Below are 23,251 nucleotides of genomic sequence, written 5' to 3' on the forward strand. Positions count from 1 at the left end.
AGCACTAGTCAAAGCATTTGTCATTTGCGCCTTGTTCCGTGTTCACAACAAGTTTCAATATAAAAGTCTTTGCGACTGTAGTATAGTAAATAGTAATGTAGTGTAGTATAGTATAATAAATAGTAACGGAAGTATATAACATAAATAATAATGCTCTGTTGAAATATGTGAGATATGGTTTATTTAAATGACCAAAGGTAAAGCATAAATTAAAATTATTGTGACAGATGTGAAGGGGGAGCAGAATTTATATGTGCATGAGGTTTTTTGAAAAGAAAGACTTATGCATAGGATAGACCTGTGCATTTAGCAAGTGCTGTTCTCCAAAGCTTACATTAGAGGAACATAAGCAATTTGTCACAGAACCAATAATATTCATAGTAAACAATGGGAGATTAATTAGGAAGCTAGACTGGGAAACAAACTAGAACAGAGGTGAAATGCACATGAATTTCAAGGAAATTATGCTTTCTCTTATTCAGAATGTACCCATTGCTCCAGATACCCCATTTTAGTACAGGCTGAATACATGTATTGTCAAGAAAAATGAACAATTCAAGATTAAATGGGATTTATTCAACACATCTCAATAAGCAAAAGTTATTTTGTTCATAAATGTTTTGAAGAATCTAAAACACAAAATGTAGTGTCACTGCATTATTCCCATATTATTTATTTATGTGTTTTAAAAGTTTTAATATTGTTAAATGGAGAAAGATTTTACATCATACATTTTTTTAAACAATTTTCAAATTCTGAATCTTTCTTTTAATTTTCAGGTTTACATTAGATTTTGAGTCCTAGATTTTCATTGATTTTGAACCCGACTGTAGATATAATTGTAAAACCAAACACAAAACATAATCCTCTCTATAGTCATTTAATCCATGATCTTCCTAAAATGATGTTCCTCTGATGAAGAAATTCAAAGAATGACCCACTCCAAATGCATTATATGTGATTTTGTGATGTGATTTATATGCATTAATAACTGTATATTTTTGATTTTGTCAGAAGTTGTCCAACAATCTATCATCTGCAATCTGAACAATCTGTTCAAGTGCCTTCAGTGTCAGAACATCAATGTCATCCTCTGTGTCAATCTCATCATGGTAGTTCTTCACTGGGAAGATGTTTGTCAATGGCACACCCAGTTTAGCACTGCACAACTCCATCTGGACAGAAGCAGAATGTTAGATCAGAAAATTAGTTGTGGCTGTTAGACAAAATCAGATTAACATTGGCAGTATGTACTTGCAATATGCAAAAGTAAAACACGTGTATGTCTTTGGATGATATCACACACCTTCTCTTTGATCTTCTTGCTAGTGTAGATCTTCCTTAGATCCTTGTTGACCAGCGGACATACTTCATCCACTTTGGTCAGGACAATCACTTGAGGAATCCCTACAGCAAATGCAGAGGCAATGTAAAGGTTCTATAACAATATTTTATAAACAAATAAACAAATTAATAAACAAAATTGAGGAAAATTTGTGGCAGTTTGTTGAAAGGTATATACATATCATAACTGACCCACATACATTGTCTGGGTCATATAAATAATTAAGCAGAAAAGTTGAGACTGACATTCCCTGTTTGCACTTGGCATTACAATGCAGCCTGTATCTGGATTTTGTCCACCTACACACTGAAAAACACACACAAACCCAACCCACTTTATGCCCACTTCTCTCTCCCATGTAATGTAATGTATGTGAACTCATGAATAAAAATAAAAAAAATAGAAAAAATAGAAAAAAAAATCATAATCAAACATTCATTGTCAGTTTTACCCTTATCACTGATTCTCTTGCGGATGATCTTCAACTTGTCAATAAGTCTATCATCTGTGAATTGGACTGTATCTGCGGCTATGACGTAAACCAGGCAGAAAGCCTGATCGGAGAGGGTAGGGTCACTGGTGTAATGCTGATCCTTATAAGTGAGTGCCTGCTCCTCATTGAACTAAAAGATTGGAAATTCAGCAAAATATGTTAAACATTAAACCTATTGCACACACACAAACTTTGTGTTAAAATAATAATGTAGTGGTTTATTACTTTATAGCCGTCCTTCACATGGCCAAACACAGCATTGATGATGTCATCTGTTTGTGACCCAGCCAAAGCTTCAGCTTCTAAGCCCATTATATCCTTGAAGACGAAAGGCAAAGTTTTTCTCCCACTTCTGATGGGGAATCCTTTGAGCTACAAATGAAGACCAAAATATATAGAAGCACAAATATTTGTGAACAACTAAGAAATCTTCATATGATTAGCTAAAATGCTTAATGCACAAGAGTGGGTCAACTGACATTTATGGGTCTTTTAGAAAAAAACATGCAACTACTGTATAGATGACAAATACCTTTTGTGTGAAACTACGACTGTCACCATCAGCTGTATTAACTAGTGCTCTAGAGCAGATCCGTCCTTGAAAGACACTATCGATGGAGTTGATAAAGCTGGACTTTCCTGCTCCAACTTGTCCAGCTACCAGGATCTTGATGTCGTTTACATTTGGATCACTCGGAGAGAAGTTTTCCAGCTTCTTTTTCAGAGCTTCTTTCTGTCTGTCAAAACAAAATACAATTTTGTGCCCTACAGAACTTTGTAGAAGCAGATTTGTTCTATGTGGCACAATGGAGTCTTACTGGCTGTATTTGGAATTGCATTACCACACTACAGTTTTTTAATTAAAATGATATAACACTATATAACCTTATTTAGATCTTATGTAAATTTCTCTATTTCAACACTGCTTGTATAAGCAAGTATGCAAACTTTCTGAACTTCACTACAGAAATCTAATAAGCTTGGTGAAACAAGTTAAAATGAGTTAAAATGTTAAAGTTAAATATGAGAATTGATCATGTTTGTGGGCCAAACTGCTGCCATCTAGTGAAAAAAGGAAAATAACTTCATGTCAGGTCAAAATCGTGTTATGACAATAATGGCCAGTAGATGGCTGAAGTGTTCTGCGTCCACCCGCTGTGAAAGAATTCTAGACTTTCTGCTTAGAAAATATACATTTGAATATTTATTATGAAATAATCCATATTATTTAACATTATTTTTAACATTATTTATTTATTATTTAATGTTTTGTCTTTATATAATAATGATAGTTTCACTTTCTCTGTGTAAGAGTGTGGGTGGGTGTGAGAAAATTATGTACTCTGGATGGTTCAGTCTCACTCTTTCATTTCTGTGTCTTCGTTCAACATTGTGACCGATATATACATTTTATTCAACACTTATTTTTTAAAAATTGCTCTGCATTTATCGTCTTTCATTTTCTTTGGTCAGTCAATTTTGACTGAACAGCCAAGAAGTGGCTTTAATGACCACTTAGACTCATCAAATGAAGTCAAAATACACTCAAAATATTCATCATTCATTAGGCTAGTATGTTCGATTATTACTTTTATTATATTTATGTTAAAATATATAAACAAACAAACAAACAAATACACACAAATAAATAAATAAAATTATCTGGTGAACTCATAACTTAAGGCATGGCCAGCTGAATGAAGGGACTGATAATGTATCACTTATTGTTACCAAATCACATGACAGTTTCAATGCCAATATTGAGGATAAAATGAATCATTTTCACCAAGTAAAATGTTGTGATAAATTTCCATGCTAAAATAATTAATAAAATTATGAATGTTATAATATCAAATATTAAAGTTACATCACACATAATCATAATTTTACATTTCCAAGTGCTTGAGTCCCCTATAAAATGCCTTGCTGAATCTATACAACGGACGACTTGAGCAGAATTACAGATATATTGTCATGCACAAGACTGTGGTCCTTCAACAACACCCAATAATTCTAGTTTGTAAAATGTATGGGGAGAGATAGGTAATATTTTACTGGGAAATAAAATTCTTATCTTACACAGTATTTGCACATTTATCTGAACAGATCAGTGTTTTGACTGCTATGCACACAGAAAAGACAGTCTACACATGAAAATGAAATAAAGTACTTAGACAGAATTGCATATGTACATGTATAGCTTACCCCCAGTCGAATTTCCTCCATGGTTTATCCAGTTCTAAGAGAAAACATAGCAATTAAGTTGCAATAACAATAATTTGGTAGTATCTCTCTGAGAATGTATCTATGGTGTGCATATATGTGTTCTGTATATATATATATATATAATATCATATGGAAGAAAGACAATCTCACCTGGATTTGGTTTTGATTGATGCACTATTGATTGGGTCACTTGTTGCACTGACTTTGATTCTGATCCTCCCATTTTTTGTTTGTTTTTCCCCTTCAATATATTTACATCAGCTCTGTCCTGGAACACGGTTGACTTGTATCTCACTTTAAGCAAGTGAAATCAACCTTAGACAGTTTTATATATATATATATCTATTTCAGTTTCACTTTCATTTTTGCAAGCTTTCATACATAAGAGTCATTCTACGAAATGGGTGCCATTTCCACTTTGCATTTTTCAAAATTTTCATTAAGAACAAACTTTTTTTAAAACAAACCTACAACTTGAAAGATATGTTAATCCTCCAAAAAACATTTTTCCCACCTCAGGCACAAAATCTTTATTAAGTCTAGTAGTAGTAAAACAAGAAATAGATTTTTAAAATCTAATGTTTTCCTAATAGTAAAATGTCCCTTTTTTGGAAACCATCAATAGAAAGTCTGTAATTTAATATTTTTTTTAGATTTTCTAGATTCTAGATTTTTAATCTTGAAATATGAATTTGACATTTCAATGGCCTCATTGTTTGTACTGAAAAAATGAATTCACTTAAAAAATACAAATAAAGTTACATTTATCTGATTAGTCCACACAACAAGAACATCATTCAACATTAATTTATGTAATATTTCATTTTCTTTCCATAAACTTTTAACAAAATGTCGCTGTGACGGGGTGGTAACTGATGTGACGGGGTGGTTCATTGTAACAGGGTGGTATGGACAAAGTGTTTCTCTATATGATCTGCTGGTTTTAAACTTTAAAAACGGGGGGAGGGGAGACATTCAAATTGAGTAAAAAGTGTGTGAGTGAGTGAGTGAGTGAGTGAATGAACCAAACAGTGTTGCCAAGTCTGCGGTTTTAATTTTCTTTGTATTAATATAGATTTGACTATTTTGCGTGACGGGGTGGTTGGTTTGAGCTTGACAGGCCCTGCCTAACATAAAAAAGCAACAAATAAACAATGTAAAAAAAATGTACATAGTTGCCTGCTTTTGTTCTTGGTGGCTGTAAGTCTCAAATGATGTCACTTCGGCTTTGTGATGTCATTTAAAGGAACAGTGCATTATTTATAGATAAAACAAGTTAGTGTGACGGGGTGGTAAGTCAAACTGAGGGACGCACACAAATCATAAAATATTTACAAAAAAAATAAGGTTTATTGTTAATAAATATATCTTATGTAAACAGGGACACACATATAATCCTGAAAAAGTATACAGGTGCTGGTCATATAATTAGAATATCATCAAAAAGTTGATTTATTTCACGAATTCCATTCAAAAAGTGAAACTTGTATATTATATTCATTCATTACACACAGACTGATATATTTCAAATGTTTATTTCTTTTAATTTTGATGATTATAATTGACAACTAAGGAAAATCCCAAATTCAGTATCTCAGAAAATTAGAATATTACTTATAAGACCAATACAAAGAAAGGATTTTTAGAAATCTTGGCCAACTGAAAAGTATGAACATGAAAAGTATGAGCATGTACAGCACTCAATACTTAGTTGGGGCTCCTTTTGCCTGAATTACTGCAGCAATGCGGCGTGGCATGGAGTCGATTAGTCTGTGGCACTGCTCAGGTGTTATAAGAGCCCAGGTTGCTCTGATAGTGGCCTTCAGCTCTTCTGCATTGTTGGGTCTGGCATATCGCATCTTCCTCTTCACAATACCCAATAGATTTTCTATGGGGTTAAGGTCAGGCGAGTTTGCTGGCCAATTAAGAACAGGGATACCATGGTCCTTAAACCAGGTACTGGTAGCTTTGGCACTGTGTGCAGGTGCCAAGTCCTGCTGGAAAATGAAATCAGCATCTCCATAAAGTTGGTCAGCAGCAAGAAGCATGAAGTGCTCTAAAACTTCCTGGTATACGGCTGCGTTGACCTTGGACCTCAGAAAACTCAGTGGACCAACACCAGCAGATGACATGGCACCCCAAACCATCACTGACTGTGGAAACTTTACACTGGACCTCAAGCAACGTGGATTGTGTGCCTCTCCTCTCTTCCTCCAGACTCTGTGACCCTGATTTCCAAAGGAAATGCAAAATTTACTTTCATCAGAGAACATAACTTTGGACCACTCAGCAGCAGTCCAGTCCTTTTTGTCTTTAGCCCAGGCGAGACGCTTCTGACGCTGTCTGTTGTTCAAGAGTGGCTTGACACAAGGAATGCGACAGCTGAAACCCATGTCTTGCATACGTCTGTGCGTAGTGGTTCTTGAAGCACTGACTCCAGCTGCAGTCCACTCTTTGTGAATCTCCCCCACATTTTTAAATGGGTTTTGTTTCACAGTCCTCTCCAGGGTGCGGTTATCCCTATTGCTTGTACACTTTTTTCTACCACATCTTTTCCTTCCCTTCGCCTCTCCATTAATGTGCTTGGACACAGAGCTCTGTGAACAGCCAGCCTCTTTTGCAATGACCTTTTGAGTCTTGCCTAGAGATCGACCGATATGGGTTTTTCTATAACCGATGCCGATGTTTAGAGGTCAGGGTCAGCCGATGGCCGATATGTGCTGCCGATTTTTAGGGCCGATATCTTGAAGTTTTCCCCTTCATTTGCATGCTAAAATGTCACACTAATAATAAGTGGATGCACAACATTTCTAAACTTAACATCATTTATTGAACACTGACTTGATTTACATAAAAGTTTTAGAGCATTTATCAAGCTAAATTTTTCAAGTTTGTTGGAACATAAATGTAAACTTAAATATACATTTAAATAAAATAAATACAACTTTATAAATAAAAATCAATTAAAAACTTTGTCATGTTGCACAGCCTTGTATGCAAGGACAGTGCTAAACATTCTTGACGGTTAACGTTAGACAGGTTTAATGAGGATAATAACTGTGCAACATACATATATATATATATATATATATATATATACACACACACACACACACACAGGTGCTGGTCATATAATTAGAATATCATCAAAAAGTTCATTTTTTTATTATAAATTATTTTTAAAAATGAAACTTTCATATATTCTAGATTCCCTACATGTAAAGTAAAACATTTCAAAAGTTTTTTTTTTTAAATTTTGATGATTAGAGCGTACAGCTCATGAAAATCCAAAATCCAGTATTTCAAAATATTAGAATATTTCCTAAAATCAATCAAAAAATGGATTTGCAAAACAGAAAAGTTAAAGTTCTTTAAAGTATGTTCTTTTGTGCACTCAATACTTGATCGGCAGGACATATTACAGCAAATGACTTGCTCCTAGCACAAATTACTGCATCAGTGAAGTGTGGCATGGAAGTGATCAGCCTGTGGCACTGCTGAGGCACTATTGAGCCTTCAGATCATCTGTATATTGTTGGATCGACTGTTTCTCATCTTTCTCTTGAAAATATCCCATAGATTCAGGTCAGGCATATTGGCTGGCCAATAAAGCACAGTAATATCATGGTCAGCAAACCACTTGGAAGTGGTTTTTGCACTGTGGGCAGGTGCTAAAGTCCTGCTGGAAAAGGAAATCAGCATCTCCATAAAGCTTGTCAGCAGATGGAAGCATAAAGTGCTTCAAAATCTCCTGGAAGATGGCTGCATTGACTTTGCACTTGATAAAACACAATGGACCAACACCAGCAGACGTCACGGCCCCCCCAAATCATTATTGACTTCAGAAACTTCACACTAGACTTCAAGCAGCTTGGATTCTGTGCCTCTCCAGTCTTCCTTCAGACTCTGGGACCATGATTTCAACATGAAATGCAAAATTTACTTTTATCTGAAAAGAGGACTTTCGACCACTGTTCACTGTCCAGTTCTTTTTCTCCTTAGCCCAGGTAAGATGCTTCTGACATTGTCTCTGGTTCAGAAGTGGCTTGGTAGTCCTTTTCCTGAAGATGTCTGAGTGTGGTGACTCTTGATGTGCTGACTCCGGCTTCATTCTACTCATTGTGAAGCTCTCCCAAGTGTTTGAATCGGCTTTACTTGACAGTATTGTCAAGCTTGCGGTCATCCCTGTTGCTTGTGCACCTTTGCCTACCCAATTTCTTCCTTCCAGTCAACTTTGCATTTAATATGCTTTGATATTTCACTCTGCAAACAGCCACCCCATTCAGTAATGACCTTCTGTGACTTACTCTCTTTGTGGAGGGTGTCAATGATTGTCTCCTGGACCATTGCCAAGTCAGCAGTCTTCCCCATTAGTGTGGTTTCAAAAAACAAAAGATACCCGGATTTTATACTGTAGGGATGGTCATTTAATGAAACTCAAATGTAAATATTCTAATATTTTGAGATACTGGATTTTGGACTTTCATTAGCTGTACGCTCTAATCAACAAATTTACAAAAAAAAACTTTTGAAATGTTTTACTTTACATGTAGGGAATCTAGAATATATGAAAGTTTCATTTTTTAACTTTTTCACGATATTCTAATTATATGACCAGCACCTGTATATGAGTCATTGGTCGGAACACATCACTTTATTATGCTGATGTCCATTTCGCATTATACAGTTGATGGAAACACGCAGATGCGCACATTCTTGCGCTGAATTTTCATTAATGCAAAGTTGGATGGAAACCCAGCTATTGTCTGCATCAAACCACGCTTCCGAACAAATGTCATACACTTCTGCGCAGTGGCGTAGCACAAATCCGCGGGGGTTCAACCAAGAAGGGGAGCCAATGGATATCACACAAGAAGCAACGTGCAAACTTTGCGGAAAATTTATGCCGGTAAAAGCTTAACCTCGGTCAGTATTCAAAGTGAAAGTAAAAGTGACGGAGCTGCCTGACGCTGCATTAACGGAGCATTTTCTCTCAGAGACGAATTTCAACATAATATGCTGATAATGGTATATAACTGTCTTAATTTATTCCATTATTTCTCTTGTTGCCCGTACATATAGTGAAACAAATGAGAAGAATAGCATTTCGTGTTAAACAGCTTGCTTTTTTTTTGTTTTGTTTTTTTAAAGTTGGTGCTTGAAGTAGCCTAAAGCTGCTCTTAATTTTCATTTATGACTGCAGTGTTAGGAAATATTATAGACTGTTAATAATTTTAATTATAGGTATAATTAATTGTATAATAGACCTAAAAAAAATGTTTAAAACGTTTACAAAGAGGAGCTGATAGCCTAATTTTTTATTATCCTCACAGCACGTCAGTTATGCGGTGATGCGCTGTGAAATTATTGCGGGGCAAATTTATTATAATAATAATTTAATAATAAAATTAGAATAAAATTAGTAATAATAATAGATTAGAAGAATGTAACAGGCTTACATTAATTGGAAATGCCAAATCCTCTTAATATTGCCAATATTTGCCGGAGTAACGTAGCCCTCAATCACGCTGCAGTGTTTGTGAGAGCTGCCGCCTTCTCCACCCCAAGCAGAGTGAAATTCTCCGACTCCGATACAGGAAAAATAAAGCAGAACTTATAACATTGGGGCTAATATGTTAGCAAGCAAGCTGCTGGTAGTTTTGGACCACAGTCCTTAAAGGTAACTACAAGTAAGCGAACCTTCAACCAGCTGTAGCATTATGCCAGTTCCCGACGGTTCTATGCTATCCGTTGTTTCTTTCACTAAGTGAAGCAACACTTCATAGTTTACTAGCAATATATAGTAAATATATGGCCATAGGACTTTGAAATATCAGAATTTAAGCCTTAGGCTACCTTTATCTCCCAGTACTGTTGTTGAATCTTCCAAAAGTTTCAATTCACATGCGGCAGCAGCACATTCCATCGCACCAATAACACAGGGCTGCCCGCGGACGTGCCTGGCTTTAAATCGGCGCTACTAAACACGGATATCGGCCGATGCCAATATATTAAAAAAAGACAAATATCGGCCGATATATCGGTCGACCTCTAGTCTTGCCCTCCGTGTGCAAGGCGTCAATGGTCGTCTTTTGGACAACTGTCAAGTCAGCAGTCTTCCCCATGATTGTGTAGCCTACAGAACTAGACTGAGAGACCATTTAAAGGCCTTTGCAGGTGTTTTGAGTTAATTAGCTGATTAGAGTGTGGCACCAGGTGTCTTCAATATTGAACCTTTTCACAATATTCAAATTTTCTGAGATACTGAATTTGGGATTTTCCTTAGTTGTCAGTTATAATCATCAAAATTAAAAGAAATAAACATCTGAAATATATCAGTCTGTGTGTAATGAATGAATATAATATACAAGTTTCACTTTTTGAATGGAATTCGTGAAATAAATCAACTTTGAAACTTTGAAATAATTTTTGATGATATTCTAATTATATGACCAGCACCTCTACGTTTGAAAAATATATATAACTTATTTGGTGATATTTTAGATGCAACTGTCATGTTGGTTAACACGGACATGTGAAATTGGCTATGTAATAATGAAAAATGATTAAAAATAGTATGCTATCTTCAAAAAAAGCATTTTATCATATATCATGTTAAAAAGAACACTTGAATTAATAACTTTAAGCTTTGGAAACAGACTTTGGGACATTTTTGTGCCTTATGCATCTGATCAAACATTGCGGACCCAAATGGCACCAGTTTCGTAGAATGACTCATAATTAAATCTGCCTACACCCATTCTTGTTCTTTTCACCTCAGACCCCATAATGACAAATCAAAAAACTGATTTGTTGATAACGTTGCAATTTATTAAAGGGGGGTATAATGCTGTTTCATGTATTCTGACTTATTTACACTGTTACAGAGTTGGATTCTCATGCTAAACATGGCCAAAGTTTCAAAACACGAGTTGGACAAATTCTCATAAATTTCGCAGTCTTTTTTTCGAGTATGTGCCTGTGTGCAGGGCCGCATTAGCCGCTTTTCCACTGTCGGGCCAGTGCGAGCCAGGCTAGGCTAATAGCCCTGGACTTGTAGCACCGAGCCCAAAATCACGCTGCATTTCCAACGTCGGTACAGAAGCTCCGCAGCACTTCACTATACCCCGCCCGTTACACGCCTCTCTGGAACAACGTCACACAAACCCGTCATTTCACAAACAAATGGAAGTTTTATCAGAAAAATAATCAGAAAGAAATCACTGGAATCTAGCGAGATCGTAAAGTGAACATGATAAAAGCAGGCGTTTGTTGGCATTTTGTTGTTTACTTAAAGTTGCTTTATTTTATGAAATATGCGGGGCTAAATATGGATATCAGTCCGTTAAGAGACGAGACGTGCTGACAGATAAAATAAATACATGATTGTGATAGCCTACATATATGATTTGTCTGATTTCTTCAAGCCGTCGTATTTACCATGTTTACTATGGTAATAGCGTGCATAGTCTTGGTGATCAGAATCCACATCGGATCACAAACAGAAGTTATTTCAAACACTTGCTGCTGTCCGAAAGTGAGTTTTGGGCTAAAATGATTTTAAAAGTCTTTAATGCTGATGTTAGCTGGTAACCTACATGTAATCATCCATGGCGCCTCCGTCTCCACACACAGATAAACTCCGGCTTTGTTCGTAACCACTCCCTCAAGCCCACTTGGACCGTGTGCCCCGAGGAAGCCCAGACGAGGCACAATCAAGCCCCGGAAGTGACAGTGGAAACGCGACTGGCCCTGGCACGCACTAGCACGCCCGCTTTAGGCCCAACAGTGGAAACGCGGCTATTAATGCACAGGCTTACCTGGGCTTAAGCCCAGGGCCCCGGGCTGGGTGAGGGCCCCGGTGATGCCGGACAAAAATATATCCTTATTTAATTATGTGTTGACTGTCCCTTTAACATCGCTTTGCTTTGAATACATGTCTGGGTGTTTCAAGTCCTGCGCTTGAAGTGCATCAAGACGCGTCGCGTCTAGCAGCAAAAAACTCACAGGTAGGCTATCGCACACCGGACGTGTCGCTTTCAGTTCAAAACAGCAGCCCAAAACCGTTAAATTTAAACCAAACAGGCAAAAGTTCGCTTCAAGAATGAACAAAAAAAGAAAAAAAGAAGTGGTGTTGATGAGTTTGATGTTAGGTGTTTAAACAAACGGAAAGAGAAAGCACGATCTATATGAGCAATATCACACGAGTAGCCGTGTGATATGGCTGTATATCAGCACGGCGTGCTGAAATATTTCCCGTCTAGTTGTAGCCAATATGCTATGCTATATAGAGGAAGTAAATATAGCCTTAATATTACATTATCAAATTGAACATAGCACAATTCGACTTGCTCTGGAACAAGTAATAGATTAATAAGACCAAAGATTGCCCGTTTTATGTACCAAAAATGAATTGGTGTCTCATGTTTAACCACTATGAGAGCCAGCGGCAAATCCCCAAAGCACTGGCCAAGATGAAGCTGTTCTCGGCGGTTATATGACCCCTGAATGGCTGTTGGCGGCCTGGAGCTCACATCTCCGAAAACGTCTTAACAAATTGTTAAATAAGCGCTATGATTAAATATAAGTTATATAATTCATGTCTAAACAACTACATTCTCGCCTAAAATCTCTTAAAACTACAGTTCGTGGTACAACAAGTGCAAAAATTACGGTGGATTTGCTTGGCCACCATGACAGTCGCTTCAAGCGGAGTGATACACACGGTGAAAAGGTAGGAGTGCTGTTATCACTAAAATATCGCACAGCTATCAGCCAATCAGATTCGAGAACCAGAAAGACCTGTTGTATAAATTATTATAGCTCTATACGAAGCATATAGACTATAACTTAACTATAAGTCAAGCCACAGAAACACAATCTTCCTGTCTAGGGTGAAGTTGTGTACGTTAACAACGGTTTGGGACAATGTTACGGAATTGTGTAATTCTGTATATTGTTTATTTTGTTTGTTTCCTGTTATTATATCTGTCTGTGTGTTCTTTTGCTTTGCTGGTGTTAAGCAGGATATCACGTAGCCTAATCGGTTGCGGGATGGCTCCACCTCTCTCTGCCGGGATTGGGTTAGGATGATTGAATGAGGGTTTAAAACCATCTCTTCCGCTCTCTGCAGTTGAGCTGTGCGACTTCGGGCTGGTCGCACTTCTCCCGTCTCCTCTCCAGCCGCCAGACCCCCATTACATATTGTGTATTATTTTTTTTTGACTCTGTTATATATTTTTCTTTTCTTTACAGTGATGGTGCTCGGTAGGGTTGACCTGCCCTTTTCTTTTGAAATTAAGTTCGCTCTGTTTTTGTTAGTGTAGTAAGGGTAATTTGTTGTATTTTGTTTTGATATTTTGAGGGAAGTTATTTTGGATATTTTTTGTTTATTACTCGTTTTGTTTGTTATTTTGGGCCTTGGGTCTTCCTGAAGTTTACGCACCCACTGGTTTATGTTATCCTGGAAATTCTCAAATGTTATTTACTTAATTTCTTTTATCTTAATAAAACGTTAATCGTTTTCTTGAACTCTGAATCTAGTGGTTTGATTTATTTATCTATTTATTTTTCTTTGGTCTGACGACTGGGCGGGGGAGGCATTTTTCTTTCTTTTCTTTATTTATTGCGATTTAACCTAGATGGATCGTAATAGACAAATATAATGTAATTTAATGGAAAGCTATGTGAGTGGCGCTCTATGGCACAGCAGGATTTTGAACTGGACAATGCGGACAGACACCGAGTGGAACGTGTCTTTGCATTGAAAAACAGGAGAGGCGGGAAGTGTATCATGGAGAAAAAACACAAGGTTTTGAGACGCCTTTTTTAAAAAAAAAAGTTAAACAAAATTGCCGGCAGGCAATTTTGGAGAAATAAAATGATGTCAAATAAAATGAACCAGACCGCCTTCCGTATTTGACTTAAGAAAGATTAACACCTATCGCAGTTTAAAACGCTTACGCTACATCCTACGTGTAATGATGGGTCGACAGAACGTGGATCCATTTGCAGCTAATTTATTTAAAAGGACTTACAGAGCAGACAGGGCAAAGGCAGAGGCATAAACAGGAACAGGCAATGGTCGAGGCAGGCGGCAGACAAACAGAATCAGGGTACAGGCAAGGATCAGGGCAGGCAGCAAACAATCACAGTCCAGGAAACAGGCGAAGATCAGGGTAGGCAGCAAAGGGTCGCAGGGAATAAACAATCCAATCGGTAACAGGTAAACAGTCCACAGAAAAACGCTCAGAAATGATCACCACAGCAAATCAAGACTTCGCGGTGTGTGTGTGTGTGTGTGTGTCTTAAATAGTGTGAGTGTGATGCGGTGCAGGTGTGTGTGCAATCAGTCCCAGGAATGAGGGCCCATGGGAAACGTAGTCCGAATGAGAACTGATCAGTATTCCGGTGATGGCTCCCTCCAGCGGGTCGGAGGAAGAGCCGAGGGAGCCACATTCGTGACACTACGCCTTCCATATTCAAGGTGTAGTAAGTTACGCTTTTTTTGTCATAAGTTGAATAAGGAAGTCGATCTGGCGGAAGCTAGATATTTTACTTTATAACATGTTAAATAAATGATGCTTGGGAGCATCAGGGTGATTATTAATATAACTCCAATTGTGTTAAATGTGGATATTTTTCTTATACAAACGCACCGCTTTGCTTCAGAAGGCCTTTGTTAACCCAACGGAGCTGTGTGGGGTATGTTTATGATGGTTGGATGGATGCACTTTTTTAAGCTTCAAACAGGTGGTTTCCGTGCACTGCCATCATAAGCATCAGGGTGATTATTATTATAACTCTGATTCTATTTGTGTGAAAGGAGAAAGTCATATACACCTAGGATGGCTTGTGGGTGTGTAAATCATGGGGTAATTTTCATTTTAAAGTGAACTAATTCTTTAATGTGTGTTGTTCTCATAGGTGATGATTCTACATCCTGCTTTCATTAAGTATGTCCATGAGATATGGTTGCTGAAACGCAGCAAATATCCATCCTCGCTATTATATTTGCCCTGCACATTTGTGACCAGGTAAATCCCGCTCCCTTTCATTTTCGTTTACATTTTATTATTATATGGATGTTTTAGCTTTCTCTTTTGTCCAGGTTTCTACATTTGGGTTTGGTGCTGATTGGTATGGAAACTGGTACCATTACTTTGAGAAAACATCTTGAAACTGATTTTGGTTGCTTCTAGTGAAACTGCAATATCATTACTGATTTAGAGGATTTGAGTGTTATCATTATGACCTAATGAAGACCTGTTTAGATAATGTTTTGATCACGTAAATCATGCATGTCTTAATGAATCTTCATGAATGTACAGCTCAACAATGTGCCGAGTTGTGATTAATATGTTTATAAAAATTGGGCCAAATTATGGTTTGTGGTTATAGCTTGTGTTTTATATATTGTATGTAAAGGAAAGAAGAAAAGTCAAGATGTTAAGAACAAACTGCCTTTTTAATCTTTGAAAAGCATTGTTACATTTGACCTTTGTTTAGAAACTTGTAAAAAACTTTGGAAATTATTTCAGATTGTACACTATAATTATAAATTATACATTTACATGTTTTGCTTTTAGCATTCCAATGATTTGAACAGAATTCTTGCGTGACAATATGCCTGACATCCGACAAAGCTACGCCTGAAAGCAGTTTGGTATGTGGTTTTCTTAGGTCTTGATAAAACAAGTTTTTTTTTTTTTTTTTTTGGGGGGGGGGGGGGGTGGTCTCCATATGCAGCTTGCAGCAGCTTGTTGAGTATAATGACGGTGAATGAAATACAGGTATGTGCTGACGTACATGTTTCATTTAAAGTCATTGATACATACAGAGGAAAGGAGTTTGTGACACTTTTGGGAAATCTAAAGGTCTAAAGTGTTTGTTCTGTGTTTTCTGTGAGAATCTCAGAAAATCATTTAAAAGCTGAACTTTAAATTTAACCCCGTAAATCCTGGCATCCTGCCCCTATTATGCCTTTTTTAAGGTTCCTAATATTGTTTTGGGAGCCTCCTACAACAGGTTTACATGCATGCAAGGTCAAAAAACACTTTTGTTTTCTCATTAGGGCCCAAGCCCAAAGGGCGAAGTCAAGACATTGGTGATGTAAAATTGCCAGCGGATTTTTGATATCTCGAACGATTTGGTCGTGGCGAGGCAACAAATTTATGGCAAGAAAAGGGAAACGGGAAGTGTGTTATAACTTCTGCATACATTGATTGATTTTTATGAAACTTCAGCTGTGTGTTCATTGTATGAGGCTGATCACATGGATCTGACTATTGTGAGTCAAAGTTATAGCGCCACCAACTGGCAGCAGGAAATGTGTCACTTTCAAAATGCTTTGAGATCACCCTCTTATCTTTATCCGATTTGCTTCAAACATCATCCAAATAATGTCAAGACTTGGGGATTGTAGACCTTTGAAAAGCATTGTGATATCTCAAACACTGTTGCCATGGCAACACATCAAACTTTATTATTCGTTTTGGATGCTTTTGAGACTCTTAGCATGCTTCAAATTGCATGAATGTCAACCAGTAGACATGGACAAAACCCTAGAAACGGGCGGGGAGGAGGGGCTCTACAGCGCCACCTTTTGAGTAAAGTGGGGGGTTAGTTTTAACTACATCAAACTCGGTACACATATTGTTCTCATTAAGCCAGACAACTTTCTAATTTACAGTCATTAGCTCTGACCAACAGGAATGTAGGAGCCAGGTATAGTTTTATTATTTTGAACACATTTTTTTGGTCACTTACGGTGATTACGGCACCTGGTGATTGTGGAAGTAGTAAAAGTATATCCTCTGTTCACCTGTGTGTTTGTGCATGGAGAGAAGGGGTGACGGGGGAAGGCTTATTTTTGCTGACTGCTATAAAGCTTCTAAATGCAGTTCATCATGACTTTTGGATGCATGTACTAGATGCACAACCTTGTTTGTTACTTATGCAAATAAATCTTGAAAACGAAGTCTTTGGATCAATGATCATTACAAGGAAGCACGTCCAACAAGTTAGTTTCCCCTACTCAGCCTCTCGGCGGCGAAATTTATGGTCTTCAAGATAGTCGCCAAAGAGGAAGTCAGATATTTTGGTTTGAATGTGGGTTTTTTTTAATAAACAAGCTCTGAAATTTTACCTACTCCTCTTAGGGGATTCATGCAATCGCCACCAAACTTTCTGAACAAGATGACAAGATACTGAAGATGCTAAATTGCAAACGATTATAGGATATCTCGAATGGTGTTGCCATGGCCAGGGTTTAAAGTATGGACAAAAAAAATCATTGTGAAATCATTGTTTGATTTAAACTATGATTGTATGTTTGGTAATTCAACCTGGATGAATTTAAAATGAATGTACTATATTTCAGATCAATATATTTGTTTTGTTTTTTAAATATTTCTTCTGAATCTCACACTCTCTCTCTCTCTGTCCCCCCTCACTCCCTCAGTCTCACTCTTTCTGTGTGTGTGTGTGTGTGTGTGTGTGTGTCAAGATGGCGGCAGGTCGTAGGTCGCGTGCACGCGAACGCCACAATGTTGTTTGGTCAAACTAAACAATCACACCCGTTGTAATTGCCATTGTTAATGCAATAGGTGCCGATAAGATGCTTTGGCAACTATTATGGACTATGTGTTTGATTGCAACAATCAAGCTTGCATACAAACAACCACTACTCGCCGGGAGAATATACCAACAGTCGTCGCTACCTCATGATTTCTCCAGTGGATTTCATCCACCGGGAGAAGAGCTTTCGACTTTCCAGCAGTATGTTTGTCCGCTGTCTGAGCAGCAGTGGATGGCTTTTCAGTCTCATGAAAAAATCTACAGAGATCGCCTGAACACCAAACGACAGCGCGAGAAGAACTGTGTTGCCTCCGGTGATCCGGGAAAGTGGATAACGCTGGCAATATTATTAAATGGGATATAAGTTTTAACAGCGGAAAACCACAGTGGTAAGCCTTTTGGATTACAACTCTTGAAATATGGGGCGAGCGAGAGTCTTGAAAAGTTCCCGGTGACACAACCATATCCTGAAGATTTAACATCGGCCTTAGCAGCTGACTGGATCTGTGAACAGCTGCGCTACTTGCGAGAAACCGCCTTGCCCTCTCTGCGGACAGGAGCGACTAACAGCCAGCGGAATAAAAAAGTGAGTAAGAACAAACTTGCATATTTGTGGCAGCACAGAAGATCTAAAGCGATTCAAGTCATTTTGAACAACAGTAAATATCCCGACCCTCCTTCCTGTCCTAGTGACATAACAGTTACACAATCTTATTATGATAATAAATGTTTAAATTGTAAACGTAATGAGGACCTCCCACCTCCACCTTGGTATTTGAATGTGCCGCCACCGGAGCCAGCTTTTTTCCCTGAAACAACGCACTTAACATATAAGGAGGTGGAGACTGTTTTAAATAACCTCCCTAACAACAAAGCCAGTGGGAAAGATGGCGTGACATGAGACATTTAAAACCATGCATTCATGTCAGATTCTAACAACTGTTTGGAAAATAAGAGTGTACCAGATTCATGGAAAGGAGCATTAATTCATTGTATTCCAAAAAAAAAAAAAAAAACCCTGATGATCCATCGACATGGAGAGATATATCCCTCCTTCCTACCATCTATAAGGTGTTCATGAAATGCATACTGGCCAGAGTTCTTCCATGGTTGATGAAAGCTGACATCTTATCCACCAAGCAAAAGGCATACATCAATAGGCAAGGTATGAATGAGCATGTATTTTGTCTTAAAACTGGGATAGATGACTTTAAGCATGAGTCATGTAGACTGTACTCGGTTTTCTTAGACTTTAGAGACGCATTTGGAACTTTATCTCACAATGTCATGTTCAAATCATTGGAGGAAATACAACTACCTCAATTGTTCATTGACATAGTGAAAGATGTACAGTGGGTACGGAAAGTATTCAGACCCCCTTAAATTTTTCACTCTTTGTTATATTGCAGCCATTTGCTAAAATCATTTAAGTTCATTTTTTTTCCTCAATGTACACACAGCACCCCATATTGACAGAAAAACACAGAATTGTTGACATTTTTGCAGATTTATTAAAAAAGAAAAACTGAAATATTACATGGTCCTAAGTATTCAGACCCTTTGCTCAGTATTTAGTAGAAGCACCCTTTTGATCTAATACAGCCATGAGTCTTTTCACACCTGGATTTGGGGATCCTCTGCCATTCCTCCTTGCAGATCCTCTCCAGTTCTGTCAGGTTGGATGGTAAACGTTGGTGGACAGACATTTTTAGGTCTCTCCAGAGATGCTCAATTGGGTTTAAGTCAGGGCTCTGGCTGGGCCATTCAAGAACAGTCATGGAGTTGTTGTGAAGCCACTCCTTCGTTATTTTAGCTGTGTGCTTAGGGTCATTGTCTTGTTGGAAGGTAAACCTTCAGCCCAGAGGTCCTGAGCACTCTGGAGAAGGTTTTCGTCCAGGATATCCCTGTACTTGGCCGCATTCATCTTTCCCTCGATTGCAACCAGTCGTCCTGTCCCTGCAGCTGAAAAACACCCCCACAGCATGATGCTGCCACCACCATGCTTCACTGTTGGGACTGTATTGGACAGGTGATGAGCAGTGCCTGGTTTTCTCCACACATACCGCTTAGAATTAAGGCCAAAAAGTTCTATCTTGGTCTCATCAGACCAGAGAATCTTATTTCTCACCATCTTGGAGTCCTTCCATGCGGGCTTTCATGTGTCTTGCACTGAGGAGAGGCTTCTGTCGGGCCACTCTGCCATAAAGCCCCGACTGGTGGAGGGCTGCAGTGATGGTTGACTTTCTACAACTTTCTCCCATCTCCTGACTGCATCTCTGGAGCTCAGCCACAGTGATCTTTGGGTTCTTCTTTACCTCTCTCACCAAGGCTTTTCTCCCCCGATAGCTCAGTTTGGCCGGACGGCCAGCTCTAGGAAGGGTTCTGGTCGTCCCAAACGTCTTCCATTTAAGGATTATGGAGGCCACTGTGCTCTTAGGAACCTTAAGTGCAGCAGAAATTTTTTTGTAACCTTGGCCAGATCTGTGCCTTGCCACAATTCTGTCTCTGAGCTCTTCAGGCAGTTCCTTTGACCTCATGATTCTCATTTGCTCTGACATGCACTGTGAGCTGTAAGGTCTTATATAGACAGGTGTGTGGCTTTCCTAATCAAGTCCAATCAGTATAATCAAACACAGCTGGACTCAAATGAAGGTGTAGAACCATCTCAAGGATGATCAGAAGAAATGGACAGCACCTGAGTTAAATATATGAGTGTCACAGCAAAGGGTCTGAATACTTAGGACCATGTGATTATTTCAGTTTTTCTTTTTTAATAAATCTGCAAAAATGTCAACAATTCTGTGTTTTTCTGTCAATATGGGGTGCTGTGTGTACATTAATGAGGGGAAAAAATGAACTTAAATGATTTTAGCAAATGGCTGCAATATAACAAAGAGTGAAAAATTTAAGGGGGTCTGAATACTTTCCGTACCCACTGTATATAGAGGCTCCATTATCAAAGTAATCTGTGGAGAAAAGCTCACTTACTCAACATCACTTCAGATAGGCATTAAAACTGGCTGCCCTTGGAGTGCGATTAATTTTATAATTGCTATCAACCAACCAGTGGTTAAAGTGGATGTGTCAATGTGCCTCCTATTCCAGTGCAGGGCTATGCAGATGATGTCCAGATCGCTTCTAGAGAAGAAAGTGTAGTTAAAAACATGCTGGCCAGAACAGATTCTTTTCTGAATTGGTCAGGTCTGGAGATTAAAGACACAAAATGTGCTGTTCTGTTTGAGAGGAGGAGTGGAGGGAATAGGTGGTACCGTTCAAAAACTGATAAATGTCCTGTGTTTACAGTAGCAACAAATCCTATACGTGTATATTCTCTTCATGAGACATACACATATCTTGGACATAAAATTAATATTGCAGGAGAATAGAAAGAGCAAGTAAACATCATCTTATCAGAGTATACATCCAGGTTGGACTTGATTGACAAATGTCCACTGCCACTGACTATGAAGTTAGAGGCTATTAGACAGGTGGCACCGTCTAAAGTATAACATCTGTTCTCCAATGTTCATATTCAACAGAAAGTGCTGAGCGAAATGAATAACAAAACAGTGAGCTTGGTACGAAAGTGGTTTGGACTGAATACACATAGCACTCGTGATATTATTTTTCATCCCCAATAGGAAGGAGGGTTGAGGGTGCCAAACATGATATGGATTTATACCAGTATGCGGATTTCCCATCTTCTGAACATGCTGAATAATGATGACAAAGATGTTAGGGAGCTGGCTAGATCCTCCCTGTTCCTGGACCTAAGGAGACGCAAGGTGCCATTGGCCAGGGAGTCAGAGCCTCACTTCCTTGGCTTCAAAAGAAAACCCAGCGGGAAACTTGACACCCACTCTACTGGTTTTGGTGTCTGGTCAGACTGGCCGGACCTGAATGACCTCTGTGTTCGAACTGGAGTATCGCTGAAGTGGGCGAGGTCTGACTCTGGGACTGTGAGAGTCTCAGAAGATATTATTACTGAACCCCTCACCTACATTAGAGCGACAGCCACATAAGGTGGTCATAGCCACCCGTTAACATCTACAGGTGCCCGGCAAACTCTCATGGACTTACATCAACATTACCAAAAACAACACTGGGCGGGACCGAAACTTCAGGGGAAACTTGCATGTCTTCCATCTGCTGATCATTCTGTTTCTCATTCATTTCTTAAGAATACAGCACTTAGTGAGGATGTTATTTTCACAGTAAAAGCTAGATTACAAGTTCTTCCTACTAGATTTAATCTTCATATCTGATTTTCTACAACTCAGGTTCCTCATTGTTTGCATCACACCACAGAACAGATTATTGAAACATTGCCACATATTTTGAACGGCTGCCATACCTATAAGGGGATGTACATAGCACGCCATCACAGAATAGTAGACCTTATAGTGAAAGACATATCAAATTATTTCTGACCTTCAGTAAGAATGTATAAACATTCCTGTGTAAAAACATACATGTTCCAGTATTGTAATAGTAACTCTGAAACCTTTTCACACCTGTTTTCTAATACACCTGATGTTGTTGTGATTAATGAGGAGTCTAGAGAAGTGTTCGTTTTGGAGGTTGCTTGTACTTTTGACTCCAGTATGGAGGAAGCCTTTATGACTAAAGTAGTTAAATACCAACCACTCCTAAACACTATTTCAGAGATAGGTTATCGGGCTCGATCAATTGTTTTCATATTTGGCAGCTTAGGACATACACACAGGCTGGTATGGGGCTTCAACAGCTTGGGATGCCCAAAAAAGGGGCTAAGCGGTTAGCAAGGTACTGTGCTCTGTCTGCTATTATAGGCAGCCGCCATATATGACAGAGGCGTTGTTACTTATACCCATAAAAACTGAGAGTTATGCTTAATATTGTGATGATCTGCTGTATGCTACTGGTCCATGATTTTGTACATGTATTTGACTGCATCTATAATATTTATGTCCCTGTGGATTATTTATCTTAAGTGGGTTTAAATAAATTGTTAAAATGTGTTTTACAATCTTGATTAGTGGTCTTTAACCCTTTTACTGATTACCCATTTACTGATGAACTTATCAAAATTTTGAACTGCAAATGATAACTTCACACTCATTTGAAATTGAACCATGACACTATCACTATTCGGACAGGACTAGTTTTCTAAATGTCGTTTGAGTTACAATTCTTATTACCTGGCCCCTGTGATTTCATGTACTGATTTAGACAAGACTAACATCTCTGTTTTTTACAGAGGAGAGTGTGTATTTTCTAGACATGGGCGTTACAGAAGGTGACGTGCTGTGTTTGCGAGCATCATGTACGACGCATATGTCTTAAATATGAATTATATCAATAAATAATGAATTTAATTAAAAACCCCTATTTAAGTACATTTCACATGATTTTATAAAAGTGGCTGTTTAAAATAAACTTGCATAAGTGAGCAGAAAAATCTAGACACGTATCTTACTGTTACCTGAGAATGATATTAAAATCGTTTTTGCAGTTTCCGTAATTTGGCTTCATTTATTAATTTTATAATTCATTTTTTTCATCGGATACCAGCCATATTGAAATTAAATGAAAACATGCTTTTGGTGCTTAAGATTGGTGCACAAGCG

At 38.1% G+C, this 23,251-nt stretch overlaps 2 protein-coding genes across 2 annotated transcripts in view; both read right to left on the bottom strand.

Annotated features, from left to right (window-relative positions):
• LOC127509398 (interferon-induced protein 44-like) overlaps window positions 1-23,251 on the bottom strand; it is a 66,985-nt gene that overhangs the window by 17,528 nt on the left and 26,206 nt on the right. The window lies entirely within an intron of this gene.
• On the bottom strand, window positions 555-14,125 carry LOC127509389 (interferon-induced protein 44-like). The gene is made up of 8 exons (XM_051888062.1): window positions 14,102-14,125; window positions 4,215-4,358; window positions 4,044-4,077; window positions 2,371-2,575; window positions 2,064-2,210; window positions 1,797-1,968; window positions 1,307-1,407; window positions 555-1,175 (listed from the first exon to the last, which is right to left on the bottom strand). Exons 2-8 carry the CDS (start codon window positions 4,285-4,287, stop codon window positions 1,011-1,013), a joined length of 897 nt encoding a protein of 298 aa, XP_051744022.1. The 5' UTR covers window positions 4,288-4,358; window positions 14,102-14,125; the 3' UTR covers window positions 555-1,010.

The sequence above is a fragment of the Ctenopharyngodon idella genome, chromosome 1, assembly GCF_019924925.1.
Source record: "Ctenopharyngodon idella isolate HZGC_01 chromosome 1, HZGC01, whole genome shotgun sequence".
NCBI lineage: Eukaryota > Metazoa > Chordata > Actinopteri > Cypriniformes > Xenocyprididae > Ctenopharyngodon > Ctenopharyngodon idella.